At 38.6% G+C, this 20,205-nt stretch overlaps 1 protein-coding gene across 3 annotated transcripts in view; it reads left to right on the forward strand.

The window, feature by feature from the left end:
- The window catches only part of CSMD3 (CUB and Sushi multiple domains 3), a 1,166,921-nt gene that overhangs the window by 657,597 nt on the left and 489,119 nt on the right, over positions 1-20,205 (forward strand). For all 3 annotated transcript variants that reach the window (XM_074985642.1, XM_074985643.1, XM_074985644.1), the window contains 3 exons: positions 10,048-10,230; positions 11,333-11,659; positions 17,768-17,962. In XM_074985642.1, the coding sequence (XP_074841743.1) occupies positions 10,048-10,230; positions 11,333-11,659; positions 17,768-17,962 (705 nt within the window). The remainder of the gene's footprint in view (positions 1-10,047; positions 10,231-11,332; positions 11,660-17,767; positions 17,963-20,205) is intronic.

Consider the following 20,205-nt stretch of genomic DNA (forward strand, 5'->3'; position numbering starts at 1 on the left):
CATTAGTAAACTTCGAAATGGCCATTTGAATGGCCTTTTTGAAATTTTTGGCTAGTGTAGACACGGCCTATATAGGACATTTCTTACATTTTTAGGCCAAAAAAAATTAATGAAAAACATGACTTTTTTCTTCTTACCTATTACCAGTCATTAAACCCAGTCTGTCTCTTATCAAAAAATAACGAGTGACATTTAATTTGTTCCATGCCCAGTTTTACTAATGACAAACAGTATTTCTATTCATTTTAGCCAATGAAACAGAATAAATTAGCATTACACTAAACCTTTCACAATCTATATCATTATTTAGATATTATTATTTCTCTGCATCTGTGCTAAATTCAGGTGATGTACATCTGCAGTAAAGAGCTTTATGCCTGTCTATTCTGCAGCATCCATTTGGAATTCTAAAAATCTTTTCTCTTCTGAGAATCACAGTGTCTTCTTTTTTCATTCAGCAGAAAGGACAGACAAGTTGCCCCTTTATGGCCTGAGTCCAGTCCCACTCTGTCAAGAGGCATTTGTGTAGCAAGTGACCATCTCCACTCCCTAAGGCCCAACTATGTCACCTCTACAATATGCCTGACCTCAACCAGGACAGGAAATAAGACAACCAAGAACATTTCTTAACTGATTTTACTCCTTCCCAGCACAGCTACTGTGGCTGTGAACTAGCCCGTAGGTAAATCACTGATAAATGTGAGAGATACAGAATATTTCAGCTAAGGTACATAAAACAAAGAGATATGTCAAAATATTACAAATCTGTTATTTTTTTTCCATTTTAACTGTTTTATTTAAAAAAAAAGATTAATCACACATTGCTCTCTTTGTAGTGTACAGAAAGTAACTCTTACAAATAATTATAGATCTGCTCACCAACAGCCAGGTGTAATATTACCAACTATATCCAGATTTGATACTGTTTAACAAAATGCATTTGTGATGTGTTTCTATTTGAATAGACATTTACTTTGATAGCTGTTATATCACAAAACATGTTAAATCATGGTCTTAGTCAACAAATTTTTCTTAAAACTAGTATTATTATTTAAGACTTAAACTGATGTCACATTGTTTACAGGTTTCAGATACTTTCGTCAATATAACAAACATTAGACAAACCTGAAATGAGCAGCATTCTGAGGCTGCTGAATTGTAAAGATGGCTTGCACAAGTTACCACTTGGTGACTAAGGATGGGCAGGCAGTTGGTGGCTTAGGGCAGAATGTTGGTTGGGAGCTAAGATGGGGGAACCGAGCTCAAGGTAGGTGGTGGTGGTGCAAAAGTCAAGGCAGATAGGAGGTGCAGAAGTTAGGGCAGGGGCCTCATGAGAGGTGCCTGGGATGGGGGGTGTTTCAGGGCAACCTGTGGTGGTGAAGGTGATGCTGTTATGGCAGCAGGTCCTCCCAGGAGGCTATGGCAGCACACTCCAGTCCTGTAACTTCTACAGGGGTCCTTTTTCTCTATTTTGGGGAAGTATTTTCTTTTATCATAGATGGTCATTCATTAACCAGGCAAGTCAAAGGGTCATTTTATATTCATGTTCTGTAGGCTTTATTTTCCTTTCTTCTTACTTTTAAGATTATTTTATCTTTCTCGTAAGAGTAGAAAGGGTGTTATTCCATTCCACTTCCAAAATAAATCATCTCCAATTCAATTCTAATTTGAAGACAACTTCCAAGTTATTATAAAATCCCATATGTTAACTCCAAATGGCTGAATATTCTTGTTTATTTTAAGCAATGTCCTAGATACTTCAAAACATTAGCAACAAGTGCTAGTTCTTAGTAACATTGTCTTATAGTATAACTTCAGAATTTCTATACTTAGTCATTATACATGTCTAGATATACTAATATACTTGAGTATACCATAATTTCATACATCAACTGTTTTATTAGTGAAAAGTATCTCTTCATAGACACATGAACTTATGCAACAGTACAAAAAACTATTTTATTACAAAAGTCTTTGTTTGAATACTTACAGCCTTAACAGAAATGTCCTAAAAAGTGATTTGGCCTTAGATTTGTATTGTTCCCTGAGTGGCTAGAGCATTGTTTATTTGTGTCTGCTTCATTTTATGAGCTAGGAAATGTTGTGATATTAATTATTAAATTAATCTATTCCTTCACACATTCCTAAGAAGTGCATTAACAGTTGTGATTGGACTACAACTTTAAGCAGATGGGTTTGGACATTTGCCACAGGGAGGCACCGGGAATTAGCTTGGCTGCCTCCCTTCTGAAACCCAGTTGGGTTCCTGGAAATCTATCAATGCTTCTCTTTTGTAGCAGTCAAAAACTTATTAGGACTCACTTCTGACCGGTGAACTCCATCCTCCCGAAATAACTCTGGTGCTCCATATGCTGTGGTAGGATTCAAAATTACTTACTCCTAAGGCCTTAAAGCAGGCGTGTCCAACTTACCCCCACCCTCTCCTTTTTGCAGCTTCTGACCACCTTCCTCCCTGCCCTCCTCAATGTAAAGTCCTAATGGCCTTTCCCTGCAAACCTATACAGCATTTCTCCACATTTAAACTGTTGCGCGGTTATTTCTCATTAATATCTGGCATCTCTATCTTAAGTAGATAGATATAGATAGTTATTGATATTGTCTACATTTTCAACACAGAAGTAAATAAAAAAAAGAGTTATATGTTACAACTAAGGCTGTCAAACAATTAAAATATGATTAATCATGTGATTAAGCATGATATTAAACAATAATAGAAAGCTATTTAAATATTTTGCAAGCTTTCTACATTTTGCAAATATATTGATTTCAATTACAACACAGAATACAAAGTGTACAGTGCTAACTTTCTATTTACTTTTGATTACAAATACTTGCACTGTAAAAAAAAAGAAATTGTATTTTTCAGTTCACCTAATATAAATACAATAGTGCAGTCTGTTTATCATGAAAGATGAACTTATGCATCTAGAATTCTGTACAAAAATTAATTGCATTCAAAACCAAAACAATGTAAAATTTTAGAATCCATAGTCCACTCAGTCCTGCTCCTAGTTCAGCCACTCACTCAGACTATTTTGTTTGCATTTCCGGGAGATAATGCTGGGAGTGAGAACAAGATTTCATATGGCAATTTGTTATCAGGCATTGCAAATTATTTACATGCTATGTGTGCTAAACATTTGTATGCTCATTCATCCTTCAGCAACCATGATTCCTTGCTGATGACTCATTCAAAATGCACTCAATAAATTTGTGACTAAACTCTTGGGCTGCATCTGCATGAGAGGGGTTTGCTGGCAAAACTGGGCTTTTGTCAGAAAAACCTGCTGAGTGTCCACACATAAAATGTGCTTTGTTGACAAAATTCAACACATCCACCAGCAGCATTATACCTCTCCGTGTTCAGGTATAACACCTTTCTTCACAGTTTCCTGTCAACAAAATAGCCATGTAGAGTCCTTTTGTTGGCAGACAGGGCTTCTGGTTCACAGGGCAGCCCTGTCTTCAGAACTTCCAGTCAGCCATTCTGTCAAGAGAGGGCCAGGCAGTCTGGTCAGTCTCTGTCAACAGAGCAGATTGCTCTTTTATCTCTTTTTGGTATAGACATAATCTGTCGATGGACATTTTGCTGGAAAGTCTCTTCCAACAATAACTACTGTTGACAGATCTTTGTAGCATAGATGTAATCTTGAAGGGGAGAGAATTATATATATACCCTGTTCTGTTTTACTTGCATTCTGCTATATATTTTATGTTATAGCAGTCTTCGATAATGACCTGGAACATGTTGTGTGTTTCAAGAACAATATCACTGCAGATTGCACAAAACACAAAGTAGGTACCAATGTGAGATTTCTTAAAGTAGATATAACGCTTGACCTGAGGTTAAAGAATCTAAAGTGCCTTCCACGATCTAAGAGGATTGAGGTGTGCAGTATGTGTTCAGAAATAAGGAAAGAAAAACACTCTAGTGCAGAAACTACAGAACCTGAACCACCAAAAAAAAATAGAAAATCAACCTTCTGCTGGTGCCATCTGATGATGAAAATGAGCATGCACTGATTTGCATTGCTTTGGATCATTGTTGAGCCAGAACCCATTATCATTGTGGACATGTGTTCTCTGGCATGGCTGTAGAAGCATGAGAGAACAGATTAATATTTAGTGTATCTGACCAGTAAATATCTTTTGACACTGGCTACGACAGTGTTATGCAAACACCTTCTCTCACTTTCATTTAACATTGTAAATAGTCTATCCGTCTATCTATCTATCTATCTAAACTTGTTTGTCTGAGCAATGGACTGAAGAAGAGGTAGGACTGAGTGGACACGTAGGCTTTGAAGTTTTACATTGTTTTGGTTTTGAGTGTAGTTAAGTACTTAAAAAGTCAACATTTGTAAGTTCCACTTTAATAATAAAGAGTACTTTATAAACTTTATATACACTGCAATACTTATATGAATTTAATTGCAAAAACTATATCTTTTTGTTTATCATTTTCACAGAGCAAATAGTTCTAATCAAAATTGTTTAAAATGAGCATTGTGCACTTTGTATTCTGTATTGTAATTGAGACCAATGTATTTGAAAATGTAGAAAAACTTTCAAAAGTTTAAATAAAATCACAATTCTATTAACAATGTGTTTAAAACTGATTAATCACTATTATTTTAGTTAACTGTGTGAATTGTGATTAATCAAGAGCCTTAATTAAAACTTATTGTCCATCTTCTATGACAGTTATATATTTATTGTTTGCAATACTGGAATTAATGTGATTTGTGAGGTAGTGAGTTGTTGTCGTTCTTTTAATGACACAATAATTTTCTGTAAATCTGGAATTCTATCCCTCTGGGTTACCAACACATAGCTTCTGCTTTGTACAGAACAGTGAAATAGATAAGGGACTGGTGGACCAAAAGATATCATGGCAGACTTAACAATAAAATATTATTTTTTATTATTATTATTCGTCTCCTTAATGAGTTCAACTAAATTAGTACCATTAACTCAATCCTAATTATCCACACTGCGAGCATTTGAAAGGAGCTCAGCAGGTATGAAGTTTTGTCTTGAAAATTGTTTAGTAACAGCCTCAAAATAAAACTGGATACCATTAACAAAGATTTAAAACTAACAAAAAATAATCACTAGTCTCTGATTCCTGCCAGAGATGAACCACAAAATTACCTCCAGTTTCAGATTCCTAACTCAAGTAATGCTATGAGAGAGAGACAGAGAGAGAGAAGAAATACCTAAAGGGAATGACCATCTAGAAATATAAATGGGTGGGGGCGTACTGTGTGCTGGTTTTGAATGTTTGATACAGATAACACTTTGCTTAATCCTGGCTCCAACAATAAAATACTATACACATGTAGGCTGTGTCTACACGTGCCCCAAACTTCGAAATGGCCATGCAAATGGCCATTTCGAAGTTTACTAATGAAGCGCTGAAATGCATATTCAGCGCTTCATTAGCATGCGGGCGGCAGCCGCGCTTCGAAATTGATGCTCCTTGCCGCCGCGCGGCGCATCCAGACGGGGCTCCTTTTCGAAAGGATGCTGCCTACTTCGAAGTCCCCAGGGGATATCTGCCATGATATCTTTTGGAGTCCCCAGGGGACTTCGAAGTAGGCGGCGTCCTTTCGAAAAGGAGCCCCGTCTGGACGCGCCGCACGGCGGCAAGGAGCGTCAATTTCGAAGCGCAGCTGCCGCCCGCATGCTAATGAACCGCTGAATATGCATTTCAGCGCTTCATTAGTAAACTTCGAAATGGCCATTTGCATGGCCATTTCGAAGTTTGGGGCACGTGTAGACACAGCCGTAGAGTTATAAATATTAAAAATCAACTGGAACTCCCATGTGACACAGAAGGAGATAACATTTTTATGTTATGCCAATGACATCTCCTAGGAGCTCTCAGAATTGACCAGACAGGTTGTTTTGACTGTTTCAGATATTGTAGTGACATCAAAGAGAGAACGGAGGAGAATCAAGGCGAACTAACTCACAGCAGCAACCTTTACTAAGGTTTCAAACTCAGGTGTTAAATGCTGCAGAATCTATGCAAACTCTTGCTATTTAGGTGAAAACTAAGGATGTACTGACATACTACCTCAAAAAGGAAAAATATAAAAGGCATATTTAAACTGTAGCTGAATTTGTTTGAAAACACTAGAGTGGTGTATACACAGGGGGCATGTTAATGAGACACTTTGGACGATGTTAATGAGGTGCTGACGTGAATATGCAGTGTCTCATTAGCATAATGGTTGTTGCACGGGATTCAAAAGTGCCTCTTTCGGAACGCCACCACCTGTGTATATGGGGGCCTTTCAAAAGGACCCCCCTGACTTTGAAAGCCTCCTTGTCCTAAAACCAAATAGGAAGAAGGGGCTTTCGAAGTCAGGGGGTCTTTTCAAAAGGCCCCTGTTTACATGGGCGGTGGCATTCTGAAACTAGAGCTTTTGAATAATGCGTGGCCACCATTATACTATTATACTGCATTATACTGCACGATTATACTACATATTCATGTCAGTGCCTAATTAGCATCTTCTGAAGTGTGTCCTTAACATACCCCCTCCAAAAGGAGGGGGCACATGTAGACACAGCTTAGTTGTGCATAGTGTGAGATGTCTGTGGAACTGGGGAAAATAATCAAAGGAAAATGTCAGAAACAATAAGAAATCAATCAGAATAATTTATCAAAAGTTAAAGAATTTTTTTTCACAGATAAAGCTTTTAGTAATGCAAATACCTGTGTTGTGTGTATGCTGAACCACCCTTCTGGAAAGTGCATGCTAATGAGCAAGGGGGAAATTCAAATGAGGCACAAATTTAAAGATCTTGTGCTTCATTTGCATATTCCCGCAAGGTCTTGCTTCCAGAAGAGCCTTTTCCAGAAGCAAAAGCAGCTATGTAGATGGTGTTACTTTGGTAGGAAACCCCCTTCTGTAAACACCCCTGATTCCTCAAATGTTTGAGGAATAAGGGGTCTTCTGGAAGTGGGGGGTTCCCTTCCGAAGGAATGGTCTCAACATGGCTGCTTTTGCTATTGGGAAAGGTATTTCCAGAAGTAAGATCTCGCAGGCATAAGCAAATAAGGCATTAGATACTTAAATCTGCACCTCATTTGAATGCCCCCCTTTGCTCATTAGTGTGCCCTTTCTAGAAGGGCAGTGCAGTGTAGACACAGCCTTGTGGTTATGCTACTCGTTGATTACATCAAGTAATGCCTGTCAACCCAGCATGGCAAATTTCTAGGGCTTCAAGGCACATAAGAATCTACTGTTTACTTTTATGTATAATTTTTGTGAATTTCCTCATTATCATCATCACTGTGGTAAGGAAGGTGAACAGTATTTGTGCCTGAGCATGTGTGTTTTCCTTAAGACTTGGTCTTAACAGGTACAGGAGTTTTGCGTATGGAGGAGAAACTTGGCCATTTATTCCTAATTCTATGTAATTTGAATCAACACGCCAGGCCTTATTTTTGTGTAAAAATATATGGAAAGCAGGTGTTAAATTTACAAGGTTTTTAATTTTTTTAATTTCCTCTGCCCCTTCGCCAAATAGAGTACAAGACAGCTATTTAGGAAATATTTGTGTGTTATAATAGAAACACAACATTGCTTGTGGCATATGCTCTTTATAGAGGCATCTGCCATAAAGGAGTGTACAGGGTGCTGTCAAGATCTTCAGAACATGGAATTTGTAGATCAAGCTCTTATGAATATTTGTTATTGTTATTACTTGTATATTTATGGTAACAGCCACAATACACTAGGTTGTGGACAAAACCAGAAGTGTTCCTACTCTGTACCATACCACAGAAATACTAATCCTGGAATTTTTCCCTGCACCAAACCCCATTGCCAACTCTGTCCAAATATTTACTCTGGAGACACTTTCCTGGACCTAACCACGTCAATTACATGATCAGGGGCTTATATTCCTGTACCTCCACTGATACTATATATGCCAGCAATGCCCATCTGCTATATATATTGGACAGACTAGACAATCACTTGGCCAAAGAATGAATGGCCACAAATAAGACATTAGGAATCTGAATACATATAAACCCATCAATGAGCATTTCAATAGAGCAGGCCATAGTGTTAAGGATCTGAAAATCTGTGTCCTAAAACAGAGAGACTTTAACATCAGATTAAAAAGGGAGACATCTAAATGGAGTTTATTCTCAAGTTTGACAATTTGCGGCTTTCTCTTAATAGAGATAGCAATTACCTTTTTTATCACAAAGACAGCTTCCCCATCTTTGATATTCATAGTGATCTCAAACAAGTCACTTAACTTAATAGATACTTGGGCTGTGGCCACAATTGGCCAAAACTTCAACATGGCCATGCAAATGACCATTTCGAAGATTACTAATGAGGCACTGAATTGAATATTCAGCGCTTCATTAGCATTAGGATGCTTCTGGCCATGACGCTTTGAAAGCGCTGCTTTCAAAATCGCGTGGCTCGGCGCGGCTACACAGGGGTTCTTTTTGAAAGGACCTTGCACATTTCAAAATCCCCTTATTCCCCTCTGCTGAGAGGAACAAGGTGATTTCAAAATGTGTGGAGTCCTTTCGAAAAGGACCCCTGTGTAGCCGCGCTAAGCTGCATGCTTTCGAAAGTGGAGCTTTCGAAGTGCTGCTGCCGGAAGTGTCGTAATGCTAATGAGGTGCTGAATATTCAATTCAGCGCCTCATTAGTAATCTTCGAAACGGCCATTTGCATGACCATTTTGAAGTTTTGGCCAAGTGTGGCCACAGCCTTGCAGTAAGTAATTTTCTTCCCCCTCTTCCCTTGCTTCCCCCCACTTTTGTCCTGTACAGCTGATTTGTCAGTTTTCATTTCATATTTTTCTCTGTCTGTTATATTTTTGTTGTGCCAGTTTCTTCCATCAGAATTTCCAGATCTGAAGAAGTGGGTCTGTCCCACAAAAGCTCATTACCTAATACATTATTTTGTTAGTGTTTAAAGTGCTACATGACTGACTTTTTCTTTCATGATGTGAGTTATTGATCCTGTGAGAATAACCGCTTGAAGGGGATCAGGAGAGGAGACTTTAGTGGAGGAGAAACTCCACCAGAACCTCTTTGCAAAGTTTTAAGTTGATTCTTTTCGGGGTTTTCCCTCTCACATTCTCTTATGTAGAATAGGCAGTGGTTTGTGTCCATTCTTAATGGCTTCCGTGATTTGTTTCAAGAGGCTGGGATTTGTGTATGGATGATTCAGTTCATATGCAAAAAGCAAGGGGTCTCGTACCTCCACTTATGATCACAGGACAGTATTGCCATGTGTACAGAACCCCAGAGCATAGTGATGGTGCCAGCAGCACTATGCTAATGATGTTTCCAGAAATTGCAAATAGTTCTCCATTTGCATACTCACATGGCTAATTAGAATAACCGCACAAGATTTCACTCTCCGCAGAGGGTGCTGCCGGCAGTAAAGAGTCCATGTGGATGTGCCTGTGTTGTTGGCTAAACCTCCTTCCATCTCCAGTCCCTTATGCTAATTAGCCACATGAGTATGCAAATGGAGAACCATTTGCAATTTCTAGAAACCTGATTAGCATAGTGTTGCCGCGTGCAGCACTGTGCTCCAAGACCATATAGACATGGCCTACTTCTTCAGTGGGCTTATGTTATCAGGAAATCCTGATTCTGCTGCTATCCAGGGATTGTCCGCAGTCCCCATTGTAAATTAGAGATTCTAAAAATGAATTGTGCACCTGTGTGCGTGTGTGTGTGTGTGTGTCTGTGGTTAGGAGGGGAGAGGATTTATGAAAAAAAAAGATATATAAACTCATGCTGGTCAAGAACTCATGCTCAGAATTCAAAATTTGATTGGGAATTTTGTATATAGAAAGCAAATCAGGTTCATGCCCGTTTTATGAATTATAATTAATAACAAACAATGTACTGTGATATACATGTGCTCAAAATACATATTTTTGTTCCAGTGGAGAGTGGATGGCTAAGGAGAAAATGTTTGATTCCTCTGGAAATAAAATTGGTATTTATTGTCATTGCAACAGAAATTGAAAAGGAAAGCTGTGGGGATCCTGGAACACCACTGTACGGTATCAGAGAAGGGGATGGATTTTCCAATCGGGATATTTTAAGGTTTGAGTGTCAGTTTGGATTTGAACTAATTGGAGAGAAATCCATTATATGTCAGGAGAACAACCAGTGGTCTGCAAACATACCGATTTGTATTTGTGAGTATCAGTTTATTTTTAGTAGTACATGTGTACACTGACTTTGAATTATTACTCAGGTGATTAATTGCAAAGATACTACAGTACAATTATTTTTTTTTCTGGAATGGAGAATTTACTCTTGTTTAATTAGCTGTTTGCAAATATACTATGCCACATATAAGTTCTCGGACAACTTAAAATATTTTTCCTGTTCTTCTTGTAGCAGTTAATAAAAGGAAGTGTTCTGTCCCACCATATAAAATGTTATTCCTAACATACTGTATTTATGTAGGCGGCAGTATATTTTATGTTTAAGATTTTATAGTAACTATTATAAGTAAATTTATTTAATAAAGTTAGCAGCTACTGAACTTGCAAAGGATGCAAATTATTTACAGACATTTTTCATGCATTATGCATGAATATATTTTAGAACTTAAATGATAATAAAGATGTTTATCTCAGTTGCCTATCAATAATATTATGCAGAATAAACTTAATCAATTATATATATTTGCATCTCTCTCTTAACATTTACATAAAATATTATGGAACAGGTCTGTTAAGAGCATCATCACTCACTTTCATCATTGCAAGTTAATTTAATATTGCTTAAATTACATGATTAAATGTGAAATATTATCTTGATAGTAGCAAAATAATCCCACTCTTTTGTGGCTATTTTAATTCTTGTGCTTATGTGTGATCTACAAATGAGAATGGCAGAGTTGACCTTCTGACTCTTAACGTATGCAGTGAGAGGTTTGTTCATCTAAACAGTTCCTTAGAGCAGAAAATAAGTAGTGCCAAAAGATTAAGATCTGTTGAACATCGACAAATCACGAGGATTGGTGGGGTTTCTGGAATCCTCTTACTGTTTATGTTGCCTGAAGTGTTGATTTCAGCAGGTAGTCTGTAGAGGCAAAGGGAGTAAGAAGTAACCAAAAAGGAAAAAAAAAATAGTCAAATTGATAAGTTCTTCTCTCATTTCTTAGCTGGTCCCAAAAGCCATTGGCTTTTTCAGTTCAGACATTTTAAGACGAGATGATAATATGAGAAAGTTCTTTTGAAAATAGGTTTCCTTCTGTTCTCTCATTTCTTTCTCTTTCTTTTTTGGTAGTTCCTTGCCTTTCTAATTTCACTGCACCGATGGGAACAGTTCTTTCACCTGATTACCCAGAGGGATATGGAAATAATTTAAACTGCATCTGGACAATAATCTCAGATCCAGGGAGCCGAATCCATCTTGCTTTTAATGATTTTGACTTAGAATCTCAATTTGACTTCCTAGCAGTTAAAGATGGTGACTCTCCAGATTCTCCAATACTCGGTACTTTCACTGGTGCTGAGGTTCCTTCACACTTGACCAGTAACAGTCATATTTTGCGCCTGGAGTTTCAAGCTGACCATTCAATGTCAGGACGTGGATTTAACATCACTTATAACAGTGAGTAGTTTTTCATAGTGGACTTGTTCTTGTCAACTCTGTTTGTATCCTGGTTCCCCTCTCACTGTGTTTTGTTTTAGGATATTTCTAGCCTGTGATCACTGTGATTGCAGCCTGAGTAAAAATAATGTTGCTAGATGTAAAATAGTTAGCTACAGGTCTGGAGCAGTGAAGGTTCTGAGTTGGTTTGTACAGTCCAGGACTGTTGAAACTCCCATACCTACATCTTCTCTTCTCCAGCATTCAGGGTAGCTAGAATAAAACCAGGTTGGGTAAATCTGATCAAGCTGCAATCACAGCCTGTGATTATACTCTAGGTATCCCCTTAAACTATCAGTCTGTCAGCCACCTGGTAATAGCAGGCAGGGAGCAGCTGAGACTACTGCATATTGTGCAAAAAAAGTGTTTTTGTACTATTACCTTACATCCATACATCATGTCTTATCACACACGTAGAATGTGAACTCTGTAATGACGACACTATCTCTCTATAACTCATTTGTACAACTCCTACTATAATGGTGCTCTAATCCTCTTGGAGCTCCCACCTATTACACTATTATAAATTGATAGCATCGTTAGGGCCTTTCAGGACCACTGTAGTATTTCAACAAGAATAATTAATAAGGGAATTTAAACGTCTGTATTTCCTATCCTTTGATTTGGGCTTCTGCATTGCAACATAGTTCTTTTATTGAAAAGCCCAATCCTGCAATTACATGGCATTGAGACTCCTGTTTTACTACCTTGAATAGAATTAAGTTCCCGCATCTGACTTGCTGTCCTACAAGTATAGCCTAAACCTACCCTTGTGAGCAAATGTTCACAGGATGGTTTGAAAGGACCCTCTCCCCAGCAAAGACTTATGCATTTATTTAACTTTATGCATCAAAGTTGTCCTGGAACTTTTGTAGGATCAGTGTGTAAAATTGGGATATAACCACAGTCATAATTACTAATGTTTTCCCAAGGGATATAATTTGCTTATTTAAAGTCAGTTCTCTAAGCTTTGGACAAGAGTTGAAAAGGGAGATAAATTGTGATTAATACAGCATAACTTTTTGTTAATTATATTTCTGTTTGGGACAACAGCACTTCATTAACAAGTGAGAAGCTGATGGTTTAATATTTCAAGGTCTTATAAGTATAGCAGTCAGAAAAGACGTCTGTTCATATTTGCCTTTCTGAAAGACTGCTGTTTTTTGTCAACACTAAGCTTAAGCAATTAATAACATTGTGAGTTTACTGCCTTTCCAAAGTGACACTTGTGGTGAATACTGTCACTAATAGGTTGTCAAAGTGTAATTGCGCACCGTTAAAGTTAAATTCGCTGTGACGTATGTCATTGCAACTTGGTGTACAAAACTGCTGCCATTGCCATCAGGGGTTTTCTACCTCTGTGTTTTACAATTTGTCTTACTTTGACTTATACACATTATTAAACCTAAATATGAATGAGATTTTTCCATTCCTAGCAATTTATATATAGATTAATGGGTTAAAATTTCTAGGTTTTTTTATTTGTCTACACATTTTCCTTAAAAAAGCAATTAAAATATTTTAAAGAATTGCAACCCACCAGCAGAACATTTTTGTATGTTTACAACCATGCAGAACACATAAACAGCCTTAAAAGCAAACAAATAAACCCAATTTTTCTGATAATTGGGCCTATATCAACTTTTATTCCCTATCAATTTTTCACATTAAAGTGATGAATGTCTCAGGGCAAGGTATTTTGAATAAAGTCCATGCTGTTGTGTATTAATGAGCAAACCAAAATATCATTTCCAAGTGTATTTTTTTTTTGGAAAGGAGCTTATTCTAGAATTCACATGGGCTCTCCTGAATTTACTCTAAGGATGGGGGATTAAAAGCAGATTTGTTCTCTGCCAAGAATTAGAAAAAATCCCGTTTGAATAGTAATAGAAACCTTTAATTTATAGAGGATTTGTCCATTATGTGTTTTGTTTTTCCAAGTGAAATAAAGCTTCTTTGACTCTCTAGACGAGGGACCTTTTTCTCCTCTCACTTTTGCACCTCTTTTACAGTGGACATTCTTTGATGATTTAAATGTAACTGTGCCTTAATCATAGAATCATAGAATCATAGAACACTAGGACTGGAAGGGGCCTCGAGAGGCCATCGAGTCCAGTCCCCTGCCCCGATGGCAGGACCGACCACTATCTACGCCATCCCTGATAGACATCTATCTAATCTGTTCTTAAATATCTCCAGTGAGGGAGATTCCACAACCTCCCTTGGCAACTTATTCCAGTATTTGACCACCCTGACAGTTAGGAACTTTTTCCTAATGTCCAACCTAAACTTCCCTTGCTGCAGCTTAAGTCCATTGCCTCTTGTTCTCTCCTCAGAGGCCAAGAAGAACAAGTTTTCTCCCTCCTCCTTATGACACCCTTTAAGATGTCTGAAAACCGCTATCATGTCCCCCCTCAATCTTCTTTTTTCCAAGCTAAACAAGCCCAATTCTTTCAGCCTTTCTTCATAAGTCATGTTCTCCAGACCTTTTATCATTCTAGTTGCTCTTCTCTGGACCTTCTCTAATTTCTCCACATCTATCTTGAATTGGGGTGCCCAGAACTGGACACTATATTACAGCTGAGGCCTAACCAGTGCAGAGTAGAGCAGTAGAATGATTTCTCGTGTCTTGTTCACAACACACCTGCTAATGCATCCCAGAATCATGTTGGCTTTTTTTGCAACAGCATCACACTGTTGACTCATATTTAACTTGTGATATACTAGAACTCTTAGATCCCTTTCTGCTGTACTCCTTCCTAGACAGTCTTTTCCCATTCTATATGTGTGAAACAGATTATTCCTTCCTAAGTGCAGCACCTTACGTTTATCTTTATTAAACTTCATCCTGTTTACTTCAGACCATTTCTCCAATTTATCTAGATCATTCTGAATTATGACCCTATCCTCCAAGGTAGTTGCAACCCTTCCCAGCTTGGTATCATCTGCAAACTTAATAAGCGTACTATCTATGCCAATATCCAAATCATTAATAAAGATATTGAACAGAACTGGTCCCAAAACAGACCCCTGCGGAACCCCACTTTTATGCGTTTCCGGCAGGATTGAGCACCATTAACAACTACTCTCTGGGTACGATTAGCCAGCTAGTTATGCACCCACCTTATTACAGCCCCATTTAAGTTGGACTTGCCTAGTTTGTCGATAAGAATATTATGCGAGACCATATCAAATGCTTTACTAAAGTCTAGGTATACCACATCCACTGCTTCTCCCTTATCTATGAGTCTCGTTATCGTGTCAAAAAAAAGCTATCAGGTTGGTTTGACATGATTTGTTTTTTACAAAACCATGCTGGCTGTTCCCTGTCACTTTACTACCTTCCAAGTGCTTGCAGATGACTTCCTTAACTACCTGCTCCATTACCTTTCCTGGCACAGAAGTTAAGCTGACTGGCCTGTAATTTCCTGGGTTGTTCTTATTCCCCTTTTTGTAGATGGGCACTATATTTGCCCTCTTCCAGTCTTCTGGAATCTCTCCTGTCTCCCAGGCCTTATTAGAGTATAGACTTAGGGACCCTATTTTTGGCCTTTAAGTATACCATACACTTGAGATGTATATCTGGCTTAAGAAACTTAGATGTCAGTGTTGAGAAAGAAGGAAAGAAAGAAATGGAATCTCTGATGAGAAAAAAAGAGAAAAAATGGTGGAAAATGAGAGTGCTTTAATTATGATGTCCCTCAACACATAGACGACACTTAAAAGTATATGCTGATAGTATCTGAATATTTACCCTTGCATGTGAAAACAATGAGAACATTACCTTAGTAACCAATATATTGATATACGTTTACGTTAATATTGTTTAAAGTATTTCTACATTTTGCAATAATTTTTAAATATCTTTATTTTAAAGATTCTTCCTTTTAGTTATGTTTACCATGGAATCAGAGTAGAAAGGATGTTCTTCAGTTAGCATTATACTCACAAAAGATGGATGTGAGAGCAGACCCATATACCATATCTATTCTTTCTCCAGTAATCACTCCTGTTGTAGTCTAATAATTTACTAAAATATCCTTTCCAAAATGCAGGGCATAATAGATTGCTCTGATCACCAATCATAGCTGTAGGAAGAGAATTTTTGTTTGAGTGTCTTTTTTTTCATGTGTAGTGTTCCATTTAACACTAATTTGCTGCTGTATAAAAGTCTAAGCACTTTCAAAGCAATTGTTTGTATCCTCTTCCTACTGCTATCATATTTCAAAGAAGAAGGTACAATATGTTCATTCTTTGGTTAGGAGATTGTAGGCTAAGATAATACACACAAGGAAGGGTATTATTTATTTGTTACTTGAAGAAAGAAAGTTTGTTCCTTGTGTGCATGGTGGAAGAGCTGAAGGGACCTGCAAAACAAGTACTTTCAAATAACTGATTTCTGAGACTATATCTACATTAGTGTAGAAAGGCAATTTCTGATATGCAATTCTAGCTATGCCATTAGCATAGCTAGAATCAACCTATCAGAATTGACTTTTTTACCCTGTGTAGATTGGGGCTCTTGAAACAAAATAAGAAGGTTGTTTTGAAAATGGGGTTTGATTTCAAAAGAACCCCTGTCTACACAGCTGCTTTTGCCTCTGGAAAAGTCTCTTCTGGAAGCAAGATCATGTGAGAATATGCAAATGAGGTATGAGATATGTAAATACAGACCTCATTTGCATTTTCAATCTTGATCATTACTTTCCGCTTCCAAAAGCAGAATGCACTATACCTGCAGCCTGATTGTATGTGAATGAGTGCTTGTTTTTGTACAGTCAATGATGCTTTTGTACCGTTTATTCAGAAACAATAACTCATTAGCTCAAATGGACATGTTTAGAAAAATATAACTCTCCTTTTTGCATTTGCCTTGTAGGTTATGCTTAACTGTATCATTTAAGGTCTTATGAAAGCTATGACACTTTGGCCAACTCCATTACAGTGGGTTTTCAGACATACCAGTATGAAAGGAATTATGCTGGTATAAGAGAACAAGAAGTCCTGTGGCAACTGATAGACAAACAGATATCTTGGAGCAAAAGCTTTCATGGGCAAAAACCCGCTTTGTCAGATGCATGAGTGAGGGGGGAGGTTCAGAGGAGTATTTAAAGAGGGGGGTCCCAGTAAAAGGGAGGGCTAGAGCTGACAAGGTATATTCAGTCAGGGTGGAAATGGCCCATTATCAGTAGTATATATCAAGAGAGGAGAAAAAGTAAGTCAGATCGGTCAGGGGGATGTGGCCCATTGTGAGATTCTAATGTGGCGATGTGAACTTCTATAGCAGAGAAACTGCTTTTGTAAGGGGCTAACCACTCCCAGTCTCTGTATAATCCTTGGTTGATGGAATCAAATTTGCAAATTGCAAAAGCAGTTTCTCTGCTCTGGCAGTTCACACCTCCGCACTAGAATCTGACAATGGGCCACAACTCCCTTACTGATTTGACTTGTTTTTAATCCTCTCTTGGTGTATACTTCTGATGATGGACCATTCCCTCCCTGACTGAATAGACTTTGTCAGCTCTGGCCCTCCCTTTTACTGGGACCCCCCTCATTAAATACTGCTCTGAATTCCACCCCACCCCACCCCACACTCATGCATCTGATGAAGCCGGTCTTTGCCCTCAAAAGCTTAAGCTCCAAAATATCTGTTAGTCTATAAGGTGCCACAGGACTTCTTGTTGTTCTCGAAGATACAGACTAACACGGCTACCTCTCTGATATGCTGGTATAAGTTAATCAAGTTCCTGAAACAAAATGAACTCCACCAAAAATAAGGCACATTTATATCAGTATTACTGCTTCCACTCTGTGTCTTCTACTGGTGTAGCTTTCTAAAAAGTCATACCCCTAACAGACAGAGTTATACTAGCGTAATTTGCCTAGACCATGCTTAAATTGGACATATAGAAATTACTGTCCCAAATTTTATAAAACATAGCTGTCATTTCAGCTAGAAACTGCACACTGACAATTTTTCCTTCCTTTAGAGAACTAAAAATGTAAACTTACCTGTAAGGCTTTATCACACATTCTTGTTTTAATTCTTCTTTTGCTTCTTTTTTAAAGCATTTGGACATAATGAGTGCCCTGATCCTGGAGTGCCAATCAATGCACGGCGTTTTGGTGACAACTTTCAGTTAGGGAGTTCAATCTCAGTCATTTGTGAAGAAGGATTTATTAAAACACAAGGAACTGAAACAATTAGTTGTATACTAGTGGATGAGAAAGTCATGTGGAGTGGACCTATCCCCAGGTGTGGAGGTAAGTGACTTTTACCCAGTTGGCTTTCTGTGTTGCAGTGGGGCTGTAAGCCACCATAGGCATTGGGGGTGAAGGTGTATGTATCCTGTGGCTCTGCATCCACAGGAGTGGTGTGACTATAGGCAGAAGGGGCAGGGCAAAGGACAATCGGCTCTGAGTTCCACCCTGGTGCTGGGGCTCAGCACTCTCCTGCCTTCAAAACTGTGTGGAGTTCTGCTCCAGTGGCAGTTCAAAGGGGCCTGGGGAAGTGGGTCTGTCACATGAAAGCTCATCACCTCATAAATTATTTTGTTAGTCTCTAAAGTGCTACATGACTGCTGTTTTGTTTTGTTTTGTTATGTTAAAATACAGACTAACATGGCTACCTCTTTGTTGCTGTTGACAGAAGTTTTGTCAGAACACCTCTTCTGACAGTAACTTCTGTAGACAGAACAACAAGAAGTCCTGTGGCACCTTATAGACTAACAGATATTTTGGAGCATAAGCTTTCATGGGCAAAGACCCGCTTCATCAGATGCAAGAGTGGGGTGTGTTTCAGAGGGATATTTAAAGAGTGGGGTCCCTGTAAAAGGAAGAGCCAGAGCCGACAAGATCTATTCAGTCAGGATGGAAATGGCCTCTTATGAGTAGTATGTATCAGAATAAGAAAAAACAAGTCAGATTAGACAGGGGGATGTGGCCCATTGTCAGAATCTAATGTGGAGATGTTAACACCCAAGGCAGAGAAGCTGCTTGTATAAGGGACCATCCACTCCCAGTCTCTTTTTAATCCTCGGTTGATGGAGTCAAATTTGCAAATAAATTGAAGATCAGAGATTTCTCTCTCCACTTGATTTTTGAAATGTCTTTGTTTTAGGACTGCTACTTTTAAATCTGTTGTTGAGTGTACAGGGAGATTGACGTTTTCTCCCACAGGTTTTTGTAAATTACTGTTCCTGCTGTCTGATATATGTCCATTTATTCTTTTATGTAGAGACTATTCAGTTTGGCCAATGTAAATTGCAATGGGGCATTGCTGGCACATGATGGCATATATTATATTAATAAATGTACAGGTAAAGGAGCCCCTGATGGTATGATTGATGTTAGGTCTTGTGATGATATCGCTGTTGTAGATATATGAGCAGAATTGGCAGAGAGGTTTGTTGTAGGGATTGGTTCCAGGTTTAGATTTACTCTGTTGTGGTCTATAGTTGCTGGTGAGAATTTGTTTAAGGTTTGCATGCTGTCTGTAGGCGAGGACAGGCTTGCCTGCCAAGGTCAGTGAGAGTGAAGGGGCATTGTCCAGGATGGGTTGCAGATAACTGATGATGCATTGGAGAGGCCTTAGGTGGGGGCTGTATGTGAAAGCCATTTATATTCTTTTGTTTTCCTTGCAAGGCCTGTCTTGTAGCAGGTTTCTGCTGGGTACCCTTTTGGCTCTGTCAATCTGTTTCCTCACTTCCTTAGGTTGGTATTGTAGTTTGAGGAAAGCTTGGTAAATGTCTTGTAGATGTTTGTCTCTGTCTGATGGATCAGAGCAAATACGGTTGTACCTTAGTACGTGGCAGTATGCAATGGATTGTGTAGTGTGCCCTGGATGGAAGCTAGAGGTGTGTAGATAAGCATAGTGGTCTGTGGGTTTTCAGTATAGAGTAGTATTTATTTGACCATCTCTTATCTGCACAGTAGTATCCAGGAAGTGTATCTCTTGTGTGGACTGATCCAGGCTAAGGTTAATGGTGTGGTGGAAACTGTTGAAATCACCGTGGAACTCTTCAAGAGCCTCCTTCCCATGGGTCCAGATGACTAAGATGTCATCAGTGTAGCGTAGGTAGAGGAGGGGCGCTAGGGGATGAGAACTGAAGAAGCATTGTTCCAGGTCATCCATAAAAATGGTGGCATACTGTGGGCCCATGCGGGTGCCCATGGCAGTGCCACTGATTTGAAGATATAAATTGTCCTCAGATCTGAAATAGTTGTGAGTGAGGACAAAGTCACAATGCTCCGCCGCCATTTGTACCTCGGTCTCAGCAGGGATAATGTTCCTAACAGCTTGGAGTCCATCTTTATGTGGGATAATGATGTAAAGATCCTCTACATCCATGGTGGCCAGGGTGGTGTTTTCAGGAAGATCACCAATGGATTGTAGTTACCTGAGGAATTTGGTGGTATCTCGAAGAAAGCTGGGAGTGCTGGTAGCATAGGGTCTAAGAAGTGAATCCACATATCCAGACAATCCTGTGGTGCGAGTGCCAATGCCT

The sequence above is a fragment of the Carettochelys insculpta genome, chromosome 2, assembly GCF_033958435.1.
Source record: "Carettochelys insculpta isolate YL-2023 chromosome 2, ASM3395843v1, whole genome shotgun sequence".
Classification (NCBI taxonomy): domain Eukaryota; kingdom Metazoa; phylum Chordata; order Testudines; family Carettochelyidae; genus Carettochelys; species Carettochelys insculpta.